The 17,420-nt window shown below is 32.2% G+C and overlaps 3 protein-coding genes across 4 annotated transcripts; 2 read left to right on the top strand and 1 right to left on the bottom strand.

Annotated features, from left to right (window-relative positions):
- Window positions 1–6,890: 6,890 nt before the first annotated feature.
- On the top strand, window positions 6,891–8,539 carry LOC123227710 (uncharacterized acetyltransferase At3g50280-like). The gene has a single exon (XM_044652825.1). It carries the CDS (start codon window positions 7,002–7,004, stop codon window positions 8,397–8,399), a length of 1,398 nt encoding a protein of 465 aa, XP_044508760.1. The 5' UTR covers window positions 6,891–7,001; the 3' UTR covers window positions 8,400–8,539.
- Window positions 8,540–10,596: 2,057 nt separating this feature from the next.
- Window positions 10,597–13,044, top strand: LOC123227709. Of its 2 annotated transcripts, XM_044652822.1 has the most exons (3): window positions 10,597–10,779; window positions 11,787–11,930; window positions 12,019–13,044. In XM_044652822.1, the coding sequence occupies exon 3, from the start codon at window positions 12,294–12,296 to the stop codon at window positions 12,921–12,923; it is 630 nt and encodes a 209-aa protein (XP_044508757.1). In that variant the 5' UTR covers window positions 10,597–10,779; window positions 11,787–11,930; window positions 12,019–12,293; the 3' UTR covers window positions 12,924–13,044. The 2 variants fall into 2 exon arrangements, with proteins under 2 accessions (XP_044508757.1, XP_044508758.1); XM_044652823.1 differs by lacking the exon at window positions 11,787–11,930.
- Window positions 13,045–13,405: 361 nt separating this feature from the next.
- LOC123227708 (26S proteasome non-ATPase regulatory subunit 7 homolog A) lies at window positions 13,406–16,844 on the bottom strand. The gene is made up of 10 exons (XM_044652821.1): window positions 16,544–16,844; window positions 16,042–16,134; window positions 15,874–15,955; window positions 15,657–15,753; window positions 15,421–15,496; window positions 15,230–15,288; window positions 14,934–15,056; window positions 14,523–14,580; window positions 14,348–14,433; window positions 13,406–13,794 (listed from the first exon to the last, which is right to left on the bottom strand). Exons 1-10 carry the CDS (start codon window positions 16,728–16,730, stop codon window positions 13,723–13,725), a joined length of 933 nt encoding a protein of 310 aa, XP_044508756.1. The 5' UTR covers window positions 16,731–16,844; the 3' UTR covers window positions 13,406–13,722.
- Window positions 16,845–17,420: the final 576 nt, after the last annotated feature.

The raw sequence follows: 17,420 nt of genomic DNA, 5'->3' as shown, positions 1-17,420 counted from the left end.
AATAAATAAGTATAAATAATTATTTTATTTGATTAGAGGTAATAAAAAAATATTAATATATTATTTTACTTAAATCTTCGTAAATTTAATTATTTTAAAATATTTATTATATTAATTAAAAATAAGATTATTTTTATCGTAAAAAAATAATAAATAATTATATAGTTATAATAAAATCAAAATTATTTTGATAATTTTTTTAGTAAATAAATAAATGTGATAATTAAATTATCTCTTATATTATCTATTATACCACTATTAATAATAAAATATTATCATAATTTTTTATTAATTATAAATTAAAAAATATAAATAATAAAAATATATATTATTAAAATAATTTTTATAAATCTTTGACCAAACACGGGTAAAATTAATACCTGTCTAGCAAACAAGTCACTTACCAAGTTGATGGTGATTTCTTTAGGAGCAAACAAAATATTGTACTTTTGGGAGCATGTGATTGAGTTAAGCCTATGAATCTCTCAGGGATGGTAGGTTGAAATTTTTGCAAGTTTAATATTAGGTATTAGTAAAGAATATTCACTTACTATAAATATTAATGATAATATATTTTTATATAATAGAAAATTTTTGAATTTTTTAATTATATAGTAAAATATCATTATTGATATTTAAATTAGTATTTATTATAAATACACAGAGATTTATTGATTACATGTGAGATGAAAATTTAATAAATAATTAATAAATTTGAATATATAAAATAATAGTATATGTACTAACTAATTATACAAATTTTTGTGTATACCTAACAAATAACATTTGCTTGAGTGATTTTAAAATAAAAGAAAAAATTAACATTTACATCATCCAATTATAAAATGTTACATCAATTTGTGCACAAAAGTTCGTACAATTTGTGCACATTAATATATATATATTTATATTAGATAAAACTATACATATAAATAAAATATATAAATTATGATTGTGTGATATAATAATTAACTTTTTCTTCTATTTTAAAATTATTCAATCAGATTCTATAACCTCTATCTATACATATAAAATTATACAATTTATTTATACAATTAACAGTTTGAATGAGAATAAAAAAATTTTATTTTCATGCATAAAAAGGTATAAGATCAAATCTCTTTCAATAATATTTCTAACATAAACCAATTCTTTAGAGCCGTATAGCTTCCTCGATTTGTTGGTGCCTACAGTTTTAATTTTGGGTATAGCAGGCTGTGTTTCATCCGTGGATGGTTGCAAGAAACATTACCTAACGCCTTGTAATTTATTGATTAATCTTCACCATCTATTCTACGTGCCTTCTGACCTTCATTTCTCAACGTGTCAATTAACAGCACTTGCCGACTTCAGAGTTCGGTCGAAAACTATTCAAGTGCCGAATTTTAAAGGTTGAATTTTCATAAAAAAAACGTACAAGTTTGTAGAAATGAACAACTAATCTAAATCTTCCATCACATTAACTGAGGGGAAGACTTGTCATTTTGTCTTTTGCAACTCCCCAACCTTTATAAAATGATGATCAATAATTGCGACCGAGTGATTATGTCATTTTGTCTTTTTCGTGCTTTATTGATTTGAAATTTACTTGGGTGTTCACAAATTAAAAAGGATATTTACGATGATGTAAGCAGGATGATGATGTGTTTGGTGAGCTGAACCTATCAGAAAGCGAAAGAGGAAGAGGAGGAGAACTGGCCGGCCAAGCCCTAATTCAAAGAACGTAAATGGGAATCCATGCAAAAAGTTCAAATGCATGAATGCAAACCCTAGACCCAATAATTTATCATTCAATTATTTTTTATAAAATGACAACGTCTGGGTCTGTCAAAAGCTTTGACTTATGAAGTCAATCCATTTATATTAATGGTAGAAATAATATAAGTGAGCTATCATTTTCAGCATAAGCAAAAATAGTAGGTACCGTGAATAATTGGCTAATTTATTGTTTGTTACTTTCTCACTGGTACGCTTCAGATACAAACATACAAGAAGACTGAGAAAAACAAAAAAATGGTTGAACACGGTTGTTACAGAGAATTTTAAGTGTTGCCGACCTTAGAGAGAACAAACTGTTAGAATAAATGTTCCTGAGCCAATTATCGTGGTTAACATTGTAATAGTATTTAAACATTTTATCATGTTTTACTCAATAAATGACATTTCTTCATCTATATTTTATATGTATAAATTATATATGTGATGAATATTCTTAGAATGGTAAAATTGTGACAAGAGAATTAACGTGTATTTTGATCATGAGGATCTTATGTATATATATGGTAGTTATTCTAGAAACATTCATAGTCTCAGTATTATCCTAACTAATGGAACATATAAATGTAGTAAAACTTTTATCATATTGAACAACCTTACTAAAAAGTAGCAACGAGTCTCACGTGTCAAAATTAGTTGTGATAACCTAGTGTAACATGCATATTGAGTACATGTTAACCCACAAGAGGATTTTATATAAATGGTAACTTTAGTGTCTCTAGAAGAAATCCTCTAACGTATGATAGTTCATGTGATCATTTAACTTAAAGTCATTAAAGTGTCATGTGCACTTCGATCTAGTTTGACACTAGCCTAACTAGAAATTTTTATTAAAAATATTAATACAGTATTTGTTGTTGGCTATATTGAAAATTGTATTAGGGTTTTGATGGATTGATATAAGATTCATCACTCTCAGGTATAAAAGAAGATGTCTCAAAATGTTGTTTGATTGATGAGTACAACCCTAAAAGTTTTTGCCACAATGAGATTGGGTTGTTACCCAAGTTCAATCATATCTGATCTTGCCGTAGAAATCAAATGTTAAATTCAAGAATTACCTAAAATAGACACTATTTTTGTGTATCGACCTTGAAAAGATATCGATTAATGAAAGAATTTAACTATACAATAATTGTACTATTTAAAGATAAAATTAATATTCTATTGATTCTCTATCATTTGAGAAATCATGATATTTTATTAGAGGCTACTTATAGTCTATGAATAAAGGGTTGATCAATTATAGATGAATTATGATTTGATTCACTAACAACATGTTAGAGATACTTATAGGTCACATACAATATATGGTTATTTGTCAAGATTGAGCAGTTTTGGACATATTGTATATGTAGTGAATCATGTAAGGTTCTTCCTGGTCGTGATTATCTCTATTAATTAGTTGTGTGATTTCATTTTTTACCAAATGGATTCAACACTCATTGTTGGATTTAAGTATAAGATTTCAAACCTTTATGGGTCAAACAGTAAAAACCTAAAAGTTGAAGGGTGAAAGTGTTCTATGTAAATTAAACACTTATCCCATATATTAGACCAAACTAAATCCAATTGACAAATTCAAATAAGAGTGACAAATCCTATTTTTTAAACTAGTTAATCAAATTTTTGAAATCACTCGATCAAATTTAAAGCCTTGTGGTGGCACTCCTTCTAAAATTAATTTATTGATACATAAATTTGTACCAATGAGAAGTATGCAAGATTAGAGATGTGATCACACCCAAAAAATATGAAAACGAGATAATATGACTAATTGTGTAACGGTGAGGTTTTGTATAAGTAATAAGGGAAAAACAAAATTCAACAACAAACTTTTTTTATAGCGGTTTAGCCCATTTTTGAGATTACATACGTCCACAACAATGTTATTTAACATTATAGCATGTGTTTAGTAGAAAAAACGGTAAGGTATAACAAATAAACTCTCAAAAAAGTTTCATGGAGGAGGGTTTCTAAGTTGACCTTATAATTCGTTGAAGAATCCTTTTTGGGATTGAGAGGTAGAGTTCACAAGGAAATTACATAAGAGGCATACCCTAAATCTTATTATTATCTATAAAGAATCTATTAGTCAAGTTATTTCTAATGAAATAGGAGATAATAATATTATGATCATTATCTCATATCAATTAGAAACAAGACAATTAATTTCATCACGAAACTTTTTTTTCTTCGAGACTTATTTCACCAATGTATCAAATAATGCCATACATAGATTTAGGTCTCGAAATCATTTGTAGATTCAAGCAGTGTGCAAAAACGTAGTTCATTTTGTCAATTCCATTACTAAAAAATAATAATAAATAAATTAGGTTAGCATAAGAAATCAGTAGAATTAATAAGAACAAGTTGAGAAATATTTCAGAACTCGAAACTCACCGGCCATTAGCTGCATGCATGGCTGGTTCTGAACTGTCAGAAACAAGTTCCCAGAAGGCAAGGCTCACTGCAATCGTACATTAACATTAACAAAAACTCACTCACTCATCACTCCTCCTTCTTAAATACATCTATTTTTTAAGCATCAAGCAATTACTCCCCCCTCTGAATGATACATGGTTGGTCTTGAACTGTCATACACGTGGCAGATGTCAACGTTCTTCACTTAGACACCATGTCCATTATTTTATTTTATGAACCAATTAAGTCAAACCATTAATTAATTAATTAATGGCCAAATTCCTATCAAAGGATTGTTGTAAAACCAAATTGATATTAGTTATATATTAAAAATTTTAATTATTATTTATGAATTATTAAAATTAATAAAAAAATTAGTTTTATAAATAAAATTTTTATTTAACTAATAATATATTAAAAATAATAAAATATTATCTTTTTTTTTAGGATTAGAAAACTAATAATTTCTTTTTAGGATTAAATTTTAAAAAATTACATTTTTCTCCTTATTAGGTTTCCATTTTTTGATGAGTTTTCTCTGGCTTTTTCTTCTTTTTATAATCTTATTTTTGTTCTTTAGAGTCTTCATCTCTGACAAAAACTCTTCGAAGAACAAAAGAAAGTCATCAGAGGGAGAGAGAGAATTAAAGAAAACTCATTGAAAAATGGAAACCTAACGGAGGAAAAAATGTGATTTTTTAAAATTTAATTTTAAAAAAAAATTATTAATTTTTTGAACTTAAAGATAAAATTAATAATATTTTATTATTTTTAATATATTATTATTTAAATAACAATTTGACTCTTGTAATTAACTTTTTTGGGGTTAATTTTCGGAGTTTCCAATACTTAATTCATTTGAGTTTGCAATAAATCTGGGGCGGGAATATGTCATGTGGCCTTAATTAATTAATTAATTAAAACCCAAAATGTGCTTTATAATATGCCCTTCAAATACTGTCACAAACCGACAAATCAGAAATGGCGGTTCGAGCAGATTCCTCTTTTAACTTAATTAACCGGCCTTCGGACCATGTAATCTCAGACATAAGCTTTCAATTGAACTATATATTATACTAATAATAATAAAAAAAAAATCCCAATTAGCTAGAATCTGCAATTTATTTTATTAATTTTGCCATAAGACAGTTCAGGTTTAGCTAAACAGTTAAGATTCTGGCCGACCTTTTTCGGGATTGAGAGAATGACAGCCAACATACAGAACGTAAATTGTCGGCGCTCTTTCAAAATTTAATTTAGATTTTATATGTTAATCCGTTTGCATGAGAATTATCTAGATTCCTTCCATGGATTCTTCACAAAATTTTAAACTGTATTACACCATTTCGCAAGCAAACTTTTTAACCAAATGTTTTTTAAATAGACAATGATCTAATTAATTGCTCTGCTAATTTACGATTCAACCAATTTAACCAATTCTATTCATAAATTATTATATATATTTTTAATAATATCAAATATTTATCATATTTTTTAAATATAAAATAAATTAAAAATATTTTGTGCTTTGAAACAGGAATTTCAGTTCAATAAAATACAAAATTTGGAAAAAGTAGAAAATAATTTCGATTATGTTATTCAAACAATTAACATTATTTTACATAAATAAAAAAAATCAATTATAAATTTTATTATTAATTCAATTAAAATCTTACAAATTTTAATTCTTTTAAATTTTAATATATAACAAAAACTATATAGTATTATGCAAACTTGATTTGGTTGGTTTTTACTAGTTTTTTTTATTGAACCGGTTTATTAGGTATGACCAAATTTTAAGATATTTAATATTTATATATAAATTGATTTATGATTTAACTAGTTAAACGATAGGATGGAATCCCCTTTTAATAACACTGGTTTAATCAACATATGAAATGCTCTTCCAATGTATTTTGATCTTGCCAATTGTTTTATTTGGATCATTGAATATTAATTATCGATGATGAACAAGTCTGAAAAGAAATCAACTAAACCGTAGACAAGTCGTAGACGAAAGTCTCAATAGTCTTGTATTGAGAGCGCCCCATTCCGTCTGCTTCTTGTTTCTCCAATTGTGAAGCATGGACATCTCTGCATTTACATGTAGGACGAGCACAAATTAATGGGGAAAGCCGCGTAGGATTCTCCTTTTTCAAGAATATCAGGATGAGATTGCAGTAAATCTTGCATGAAAGGATTCTGGTAGAATTTGGATGGTTTTGAGGCATGCATATCTCGTATACGGGGGGCTTTGTGTCCTTAAATGATATTCCTGAGATTTGAAGGAAAAAAGCTTTAAGGATTTTGTCTTAATAAAACAGCCCCAAAATATCCCTACTTTACCCCAACACAAATCCCCATCTTGATTTTTAACTCTTTGCTTAGAAGATAATCATTAGTTAATGGGTAATTAACAAAGTCTAATGATCACACGTGGCAAAAAATGGTTGGCTATGTAGGAGGGGCCGTGTGTCTAATGGGTCAAATGAAAGAGAAAAAGCGTCCACACGTGGTTCTCAATGATGCTTTAGATAATAAACACAAAAAGAAAAAGAGAATTATTATTAAAATTGAAATATTTAATAAATAAAAAATATATAATTCAAAAAAATTGACAACTTCAGAGACCGCCTACCCCCGTCAATTCGTTTAAGTTCATGCACCTTTCCCTCAACGCTTCCCCTTGCCGTTATAAGTACTCTCCCCTTCTGTGCATTTCTTCACACTCACTCCCTCACTTGCAAATCGAAGCCCATTTGCAAGAGTAAGAGTGAGAGAGTAGTTTTAATTTGGCAAAAATGGCTGCTTCAGTTTCAGTGTCTTCCCCCACTCTGGTCTCCAAATGCACCATTTTTCCCGACAAGAAATCAACTCTTGAAGACCTTAAGCTTTCAGTTTCTGATCTTCCCATGCTTTCCTGTCACTACATCCAAAAAGGTGGCCTTTTCACTCGCCCGAATCTAACCATTGACGCTCTCGTTTCTATCTTGAAGAGAGCTCTCTCTCAAGCTCTATCTCATTTTCCTCCTCTTGCTGGCCGCTTGAAGACCGACTCCAACGGCAACATCTGTGTCACCTGCAACGACGCCGGTGCGGAATTTGTTCACAAAAGTGCCACCGAGTTTTTTATTCGTGATATTATTGCTCCAATTCATGTCCCTGAAATTGTCAAGAGCTTCTTTGCGCTTGACAGAACTATTAGTCACGACGGCCATTGTAAGCCACTCATGACCGTTCAAGTGACGGAGCTCGCGGATGGTGTGTTCATCAGCTGCGCTGTGAATCACGCTGTCACTGACGGCACGTCGTTCTGGAATTTCTTCAACACTTTCGCCGAACTCTCGAGAGGAATCAAGAGAATCTCAAAACAACCTGATTTTTCTCGAGACTCGGTGTTGATTTCTCCCGCAATTTTGAGAATTCCGGTCAGTGGACTCAAGGTAACTTTCAATGAATACGAAGCGTTGAGTGAAAGAATTTTCAGTTTCAGCAGAGAATCCATTTTGAAACTGAAAGCTAGAGCCAACAAGAAGAAATGGGTTGATAACGGCGATATTGACGCCGTTGAATTAATGGGGAAGCAAAGTAACGATCCGTACTGTAATATGTTGTTCAAGAAGAAGGAGTCAAACGTGGAGATATCATCGTTTCAGTCACTCGGTGCTCTTTTATGGAGAGCGGTGACGCGAGCGAGAAAATTACACGTGTCGAAAACGACAACGTTTAGAATGGCGGTTAACTGCCGCCACAGACTGAACCCGAAACTGGATCCATTGTATTTCGGTAACGCGATTCAAAGCATTCCCACTTACGCGTCAGCTGGCGACGTGGTGAGTAAAGATCTGAGGTGGTGCGCGGAGCAGCTGAACAAAAATGTGAACGCTCATGACGACAAAACGGTGCGTCGTTTCGTGGAGGATTGGGAGAGCAATCCGAGAGTTTTTCCCCTAGGGAACTTTGACGGTGCATCAATGACGATGGGTAGCTCGCCACGATTCCCAATGTATGATAACGATTTTGGGTGGGGCCGACCTTTGGCAGTTAGAAGTGGAAATGCGAACAAATTTGACGGTAAGATCTCCGCTTTTCCAGGGCGTGAAGGCGGTGGCAGCGTTGATCTGGAGGTGGTTTTGGCGCCAGAAACAATGGCTGGGATTGAATCTGATTACGAGTTCATGCAATTTGTATCAAGTTAATAGTACTGTATAATGATGTAGTGTTTTTGGGTGGTGAAAGGAGGTATGGTTAATGTTGTTTTGTTGCTTCCTCGAAGGGACTCAAGTCCAAGTTAGCAATTGCCTTTCTTTAATAAACAAGTTGAATCATTTGGTCGTAATTTAATAGATATTTTAAAAGAGCAATGATAAGTGTGCTTCAATTATGAGTATTGAATTGAATATATAAAAAATATATATATATCTTATGATATAATATTAATTTATTTTTAATTTAAAATTATGTAATCATATTATGATATATTATTTAAATATTTAATTAGATACATAAAATTGAGTATATGTAATTTTATTGATTTCAAAAAACTATCACAAGTAAACTAAAGAGATTTGTATATGCATATACTCTTGAATATAATTGGATTCGAATTGAACTGGACTTGAACAAGATGAAACTCTTTTTTAGGTGGGTTTGGCTTGTTTTCGGTTCGGGCTTATTGAGCATGAAGACAGTTCATATTCAACCCACTTCAAGATTTAAGAATTCATTATTGGTTTGCAATTAGCTCAAGTTTATATGGACGGGTCAGACTTGACTCAGGTTTACACGAAATGTTCAGTTCGACTTCCTTTAACGACATCATTCCTTCTAATTTTTTTAACAATGCAAACCATGCTCGACTCGTAAGCCAAACATGGTCTCTATTCGAGTTTGAGATTGAATTTATTTTTTCTACTACTCCCCAACTCGTATTTAGATTTGTGTTCATTTATCTTATGTTTATATTCAGATTCATTTGAACAAATCTCGTTTTGAACTTGAATAAACTCACTTCGAATTTATTCCTACTCTTGAATGTAGGGGACCTCCATTTCCTTGCTATGGGCCATTTGTCTCATTCTTAATAAATCCAGACACACATTACCCACACTTTGTATTCATATGCTCGCCTACAGGTTATTTTCTTGGCCAAAGAACTATTTCCCACCCAAGGTATGCACATTTCTCAAGTTTTCCTTTGTTAACTTTGAAAATCTCATTTACTCATTTATGTACGGTTAAAACTAATAGTTTCAAAGGTAAAATCATCATTTTATCTATATTATAAAAAATAAACTTAAATGCGATTTAATTTTCCCTTCTTAAACCCTAAAAAGCTAATAATTTCCCTCAACCCAAATTTTAAAAAGTAGCATTTTTCCCCCTAGGATTTTCAATTTTTTATATTCAATTTTTTGACACCGTTTCTTCCTCTCCTGTGACCTCCACGCGATGGCTCTTCCTCTCTGGTGTGGTCTCCTTCCGAAGGCTCTCCTGGGAGCGATCATCTAATAAGATGAGGTCTTCGTTGACGACGAAGACTCTTCGTTGACGAGGAGTCTTCATCGATGACTACACCCAAGAGAGCCGTCAGAAGAAGACTGTGCCGGAGTGGAAGAGTCGTCGTCTGGATGTCGTCAGAGAGAAAGAAACAACACCGGAAAATTGAATCTGAAAATTGAAAACCCTAGAAGGAAAAATGTTGTTTTTTAAAACTTGGGTTGGGGTGAAATTATTGGTTTTTAGGGTGTAGGAAAAAAAATAATATAACTAACAGATTTAGTTAATTTTAATACTCATTAGTGGATAAATGAGATTTTCAAAGTTAATGGGGAAAACTGATGAAATGCGCATACTTTGGGTGGGACATAGTGCTTTGGCCTATTTTCCTTATGTATAGACTTTGTTTCATGACACTCATCACGCAAATTATTGATGTTTTTTTTTTCTTTATTAAACAAACTTTTAAAGCCAATACACAACATCTTCAAACCATAAATTATATAAACTTTAGGTAGTTTTGTCCATTCTCTATGTTAAATTTGTGGCAAATTATATTCAAAGGATTTTATACCCAGTTTCACTCCCACAACAAAGAAGCTCTCTTCATGCCAATCTGAAGGGAGAGAGAGCGCCGGATAGGGAGACGGTGATGGGGAAACTCGTCAGAAAATCTAAAAAAAAAATTAAAATATTAAGGGAAAATTAATTATATTTTAAATCTTTAGTAAAATCAATTGTTTGATTTTTAAATTAAAAAATATGATAATTTTTTAATTTTTTAATATTTTAATTAAATAATATTTTTATCTTCAAATTTTAATAATAAATTTTAACAAAAATAAATAAATTTTTAAAAATTAATATATAAGCCTTTGGGTGAGAATAAAGCTTTTGGCTAATTTAATACTTAGAAATTTATACGTCCATTTTGACAACAAACTATTTTATTCCCATCTGTATCCCCCTGATCAATCCGTTCACTCCGGAAAACCTAACCCTGATCTACATTCAAAATTCTTGTTGATGCTTCAATCAATTGAACTATTGGCCAATTCACGAGAATAACAAGGAAGAGAGGTAAGCAACTCAAAGATTTACGTTTTTTTAATTCTCTTAATGTGATATTTATTGAAGCTGTCTATGAACTTCTTAGTTTAACTTTAGTTTTTTAGTAAGTGCTCTTCTGGTGAATCTGTTTCTAATTTTTTTTTTCCTGATAATGGTGTTTCTTCTTGTTTTCCTGCTTATTTTCTCTGTTTAGTTACTGACCAAGCTAAGATTATAATCAGATTTCGAACTGTATGGAATTTTAAGTTCTTTTTTTTTTTAAGATTTTGAATTAGGACATAGGAATTTGAAGTAAAATAATCTAAAGAGAAAAGTCTATTGCAGATCAGAGAAGATTAGAGTTTTCTTTTCCCTCAATTTGTGACGGGCTGAGTTTATTAGTTTCGTGGGTTCGTTTTGCTGGGAATGCAGTAGCTGAAACTAGTTCTTTAAAATCTAAAACATTTAAAGTCCAATTACTCTTTACTAGGTCATTATAGTACCCTTTTAGATCTTTGCTTCTTAATGTTCAGTTTCTCAAGCCTGCAAAAGCATTCACAAAGAGTTAAAACAGTGGTATTGTTAATTTTTTTCTTACAAGCTCAAGGTATAGAGATGGGAATAATTACCAAAAAATGCAAGTAATTATAAATGTCAATACAGGCAGGAAATTGCACATGCCAACTGTGTAAGCAGTTGTAGTGTACTTTATCCTAGTATATGCAGGTTCTGGTTAAGTTCAGGCCTGCACATAGATAATTATCTTTTACCATAATTAAGAAACACTTTTTAAATATTTAATCATCTATGTATAGGCCTGTGCTTAGCCAGAATTTGTATTATACTTGAACAAAGTAGATTTAACTGCTTACTCAGTTGAAATGTACAACATTCTTCCTACTTAACGTTTATAATGTCTTGCATTTTTAGTTGATTAATCTCTCTCCTAAATCTTAAGCTTCTATGGAAAAAAGATAATCCGTGCTATTGTTTCAACTCTGTGAATGATTTTACTGGTTTAACATTGTGAACATTAGGAGGCAAAGACACTGGGAACCATAGTGACAGTTGGGGGAGCAGTGATCAGGTCACTGGTGAAAGGAAATCTCCTGGACTTGCCATGGACTAGTGAAAGAATTTGTATTCATAATCAACAATAATTTGCTTGCTTGAAATTCAATGTAAGATTGTAGTTTCTTCTGATGTAATGAAGTGTCAGGCAATAATTTTCATGGTTATATGTTGACGGGTTTTTGCTTTTTGCACTAGGGGAAATATTACGCTGAGATTGGAAGGGACTGGTATAGTTGGACTATGATTGGTGATGTCTCAACTACGGAATTGACTTACATTCGGAGATTTGGATGTGAAAATCAAGAAAAACTTTGGCATTGAATTGTCGCACTAAAAGCTTTGAAAGGTTTGAATAAGTTTGTGGAGTTTGGATGGTGATTTTGCATGATAAAGATTTTAAGATATCTAAGAATTCAAGGCGTCATATGGTAGTTATAGTGGTCACTGTTGTAACATTTTGCTTTCAGTGAATGATTAATGGTAAGTTTTTGATATCCAGTTTATCAAAGAAGATGAGGAAAGACCACATTTTCAAGAGCCCAATTTGTGTTGTATTTATAACAATTTCTATTTCTTGCTTGTTTGTTGTAATTGTATCAATGCTCAGGCTTCCTGAGATATCACTAGAAAGGCCTTACTCCAACCTGATAAACAGAGATGTTCTTAGAAATGAAGAGTTAGGGAAGTTTGCAGAAATGATGATTGATATGCTGCCCGAAGATCTTGCCTTTACCATCTTTGTACCTTCAGAGAAAGCTTTCGAACGTGATTTGAGGATACAAGTAAATCGTGATCTGGAAGGTGACAAGATGAACGATACATACGCAATACTTTCTCGAATATTGGGTTTCTCGGCTGTTCCTAGGACTCTTACTACACTTTCAGTAGCTTCTGGTGAAGAGATCTCATATGATTCATTATCTGGATTTACATTATACATTTCAAAGGTTTCAGATGTAATGCTTGTGGTTAACGGAGTCAAGTCAGAAAGGGTAAATCTCAGGAAAGGGAAGATGGTTGTACATATAATGGATGGGGTCATTATGGATGCTGAGTTTGAACAATCAGTTTTGCCTGGTAACATTGAAGATACAGAGTGAATTAGGCCTCTAAATGCCCTATAAATTTAAAACTTTGGATGTCAGCTTTCATATAATCATTAAACTCAGATTGACTCATATTCTTGAAAAATTATTGAAATGTGACTTACAAATTTTGGAATTCTTTTTTTTTTTTCAATTAAAGTCTCGGTCGACATTTTTCAGATGAGTGATAATATACATACAAATAAAATGTATAAACTTATTTATATTAATATGATAGAATTTGATTGGAAAAATTTTTAAGAGAAAAAGTAAACAATAATATCGTTCAATCACAAACTATCACCTCAATGTCATAGATACGTTTGTATAATTTATTTGTACAATTTGTTTGTACGTAAAATTTTAGTCTCACTACAAAATAATCACTAGCATTCTGGATCAATAATTGATGTAAATGTCCTCCTGGTATAGGGATTTCGCTTTTGAAGGGTATAATGATCCATTCCATAATTCAAACGACTAACCAAAGAAATGAATAGATGTAAAAAGACATTTGAAAATTGCCACACTAATATTCCAAGGGGAAAGAATGAGCTGAACTGAGTTGGCTTTAACAGTCAAAAGACCAATATTCTGGACATATGAATTAAAAATGTGACGTATTACCATTAAATCATAACAAACACAGATTGGACGTTGGAACAACTATTCTGTAAATACCAGCCAACCTCCCTATTCTGTAAATACCAGCCAACCTCTTCTTTGCAGAACTCGCGATTTTCAAAGGTTTAGAGAACTGGAACACAATGACTGGAATTCATCATCAGACGCTCACCGCATATAATTCCCAAGTTTAACTTCCAGCTGCAGAAGGCACAGCAACTGGCTTTGAGTCTTCTGCTTTCTCATGTTCTTTGTTGAGCATCTGAAATTTGTTAAAATCTTATTTAGCAGGGTATCCATAAACCATAAAGTGAAGTATTGGCTTACAGTCGAATAAGTTACGGGGCCAAGTGTTGCAAATAGCATGAACAAGATTAAAAGGACAAGATTCTAGGAAAGTCAAGATGGAAGCAGTAGCAACGGGGCTTCTAAGATTACACAAGAATCAACAAAGCTAAATTTAAAAACATAGAACTTGTAATTCTAGCATATAGGAGCGAGGGGTGTTCGAAATAGGCAAGCATTAGGGAGAAAAGTATTCAAGTAGAGTGGTATGATGGCTGCTTAAATGCTCATAGAAAATGCTATATGACCAAACATGCAAATCAGATGATGCACTGAAATAGAGATGTTCTGGCGTGGAATGCATCTCTGTACTTCCAATTCTAGCTAAAACTAGCATGGCATTAAAAAAAATCTGGACTATGCTTGAACCTTGAAAAAGCATGATTCTTAGCCATGGCCGGCATATTGATGACAGAACGTATGGTACTAAAATAAGCTATTTTGGCTGGGATTTGAAGAAATTTTCTCACCTTGTTATTGATCAAGTTGTGTAGAGCAATGACACTTCTTATAAGAGAAGAAAGATAAATCACTAGCATCATATCATTTGTTTTCACTGTACATAGTAGAAATAAATCAGCATTCCAAAAGATTAAAGCAGTATAAAAAAGGAGGAAAAATGCTTGACTAACATAAATCATTTACCTGCAAAAGCCTTGATCAACTCGTTGACATTAAGGTTTGGAAGAAGGTTGAATACATTCTACATGATTTTAATAAGAGTTAACATTAGATGTACTTCACTCAGATAATATGAACACTAAAAATTATCATATAAGAAAACATAAGGGAAAAAGAGAAATAATATATAAAATGACATGAAGCAGCTTGTCAGAAACCATAAAGTATAGCATAAAGTGGATTAGATAAATAGAAGTTCACATGGAATTAACATTCGATGTAGATGGCTATAAGAACCTTAAAGGATTTCATAAATTATGTTTAAGTGCATGAAAAGCATGTTAAATCTGCCATTATAATCTCATAAAGCTAATGGGCAATGTTGGTGTTTTTCACACAAAAGAACCTCACAAAAGGAATGCATAGCCAGCCAACCTGTAAATGATACAAAATCTCATGATTTAGTGGGAGCTTCTCATCAATAACAAGGTCAAGATAACTCCGTATCTCACGAAGTCGGGCATCCAGCCCCTTCAAAGCTGTAAGTTTACCAGTCACCTGAAAAGAACAAACAAAAACCTATGTTTGTCTCACTCTGCAATGACAAGAACAAAGCTCAAAAGACGGTAAGCAATAATCGTCAACTTATGAGCAATAGTGTATTAGAGCTGGAGATCCATCAAATTTTAAAAGACAAATGGCAAGCTAAATTTGACATTGATATACAAGACCTCTGTTGCAAGAGTGCTAATAGTTGTATCCTTCACATCTCTAAGCAAGTGTTCAACACCTGTGAAGGTAAATTAAAACCGTAAACAGATGATCAGATCAACCAATAAAAATGCATACTTCACGCTTTTAATACTCAAACAAGGAAATGGGATCTCATTAATATATTAGGATTTAATCTCAAGGGGCATACCAATTTCCTCAACTTCATGAGCTGCAATTTCTGAAGGTACATGCACAAACACCCTCTGGCTTTTCTGAGTAGCATTCTGTAAATTATATACTATCACTTAATTTCAAGCATAGATTAAGCAGTTTGTAGGAGAAGGCAAATAAACAGATATGGTCTAACTGTATTACATTCTCTTGTTTTAGCACATCAATTAAAAGAAAAAAAAAAACTTCATCGAATAGAACTTATGCTCTTACCTCTTTCACCTCTTCGATGGCATAATAAGCTTTTGTAGGTATTCCTAGCTCCTTTGGTTGGACATCAATTATGACTAAGACAGGATTAGGCACATAGCTGCACCAGAGGCAGAACAGGGGAAATTCAAGATAAAATTATGCACCACGCATTACATTATTTAAAAAAGAAATCTGGGGAATTTTATTTTCCCTCATAAATCATGGCAGGTAATCTTACTTATTAAATAAGCCATGAATATCCAGGTCATTTTCCCGCAATTTTGGGCCAGTGCTATACCATCCCACAACATGCTCCTTTGCTGAAGAAAGAAAACATTAATTTGATATTAACAGATTTTTCATAGATACACGTATAAACTTAAAGGGAACCAAATTAGAGTAATACCATTTATTCTCTTGAACATAGAAAACATTGATTCATGATAATTGTGGTCAAGAAACCAAATGCTTGGGTCCTTGTCATCTTCTTCGAACGGCACTGCAAACCAAAGGATCACATATCAACTAACTAATACATTCCCTGTTAAATCAATAAAAACCTGTAGGCACTTCAGTTCTTTCAGCCTAAAATTAAGAACATATAGTTTCATTCACATTCTTCCTTGTTATTAACTAACAATTCGACAAGTATCGCCAAAAACATACCATAATGAGTAAAAAATTAAATCTGATCCCCTTAACGCCGAATAATTCAAACTTCATTTCATAGAATTGCTATTAGCACAGAAAATTTTAACTGAAAATTAATTAATTATTAAAAATTAGCACAGATTTAACGAAAAAAATTGATATTCACTTATCATAACTAAAATTTCATAATTTTCAAGTACTCAGATCTACCAATAACAGATAAAATAAATATTAAATAAAAATCGAAATTTAATTACCTGCGTAGCTGTTAGTGACATCAACGGTTCCTTTAAAAGACGAGCCGAGAAGAACGCCGACGACACGTTTGCGAGTATCTTTAGCGACTCTGTTGTAGTTATCGACGATGCTCAGAAGAACTAGTGGATGAACTATAACCTTCTCGACTGGTCTAACCGATGCTTGCTGTGTTTTAATCACGTCCATTTCCCGATATTTCGGTCTCCGATTCGTTGAGTTTGTTGTCCTCTTCTTCACCCTTTTCAGGATTATTGAAGAGTTTTTGATTGCTTATTCTCCAGGAAAGCCTGTTTTTGCACTTTTAATTGTTTGAATTTTTTTGACGGGGAAATCTGTCTGGCCGAATTTAGGCCCTAATTTAAAAAATGGGCCGAAAGAGCCTGAGGAATTAAAAGCCAATTCGGCCCAAGAATGCTTACTAATAAAGCCTCCAATATTTGCTGAACAGGCCCAACCTACAACTAGATCTGAGCCAAGCTAAGATTGTACAAGCTTAAGCTTGATTCAATTTGAGTTCGAGTTCAAATTTGTTAAGTTTGCTTCAAAGTTGTTTAAATTCAGTTTGTTTGAGGAAAATCAAGCTTGAATTTTGCTCAAGTTTGAACTTGGTTTGATATTGTAGACAAATAAAAATGATATCGTTTTTATGTATATTTTTATTAAAGGAGAATACCTCCATGCCAATAGGATAGTGTTGGACTTCATTGTTGGCCTAACTTTGGAAGACATACAAGAATATGAAAATACACAACTAGGGCTGGATTCGAGCCGAGTTGAGCTCGAGCTCGGCTTGGTTCATATATGGGTGGCTCAAGCTTGAGCTCGATCGAGCTCAGCTAAGGTCGGCTCGTTTTGGGCTCAAATTTGGCTCGGCTC

Source organism: Mangifera indica, chromosome 10, assembly GCF_011075055.1.
Source record: "Mangifera indica cultivar Alphonso chromosome 10, CATAS_Mindica_2.1, whole genome shotgun sequence".
NCBI lineage: Eukaryota > Viridiplantae > Streptophyta > Magnoliopsida > Sapindales > Anacardiaceae > Mangifera > Mangifera indica.
This window is presented reverse-complemented; position numbering and strand designations above follow the sequence as displayed.

Bases quoted from the DNA above. Each gene is read 5' to 3' on its own strand.
- LOC123227710 (XM_044652825.1), top strand. From the start codon at position 7,002: ATGGCTGCTTCAGTTTCAGTGTCTTCCCCCACTCTGGTCTCCAAATGC.
- LOC123227709 (XM_044652823.1), top strand. From the start codon at position 12,294: ATGATTAATGGTAAGTTTTTGATATCCAGTTTATCAAAGAAGATGAGG.
- LOC123227708 (XM_044652821.1), bottom strand. From the start codon at position 16,730: ATGGACGTGATTAAAACACAGCAAGCATCGGTTAGACCAGTCGAGAAG. The intron at 15,956-16,041 runs GTATTACTCTAA...TTCTTTCTTCAG, and splicing joins TATGTTCAAGAGAATAAATG to CAAAGGAGCATGTTGTGGGA. The intron at 14,581-14,933 runs GTTGGCTGGCTA...AAAATCATGTAG, and splicing joins AGATTTTGTATCATTTACAG to AATGTATTCAACCTTCTTCC.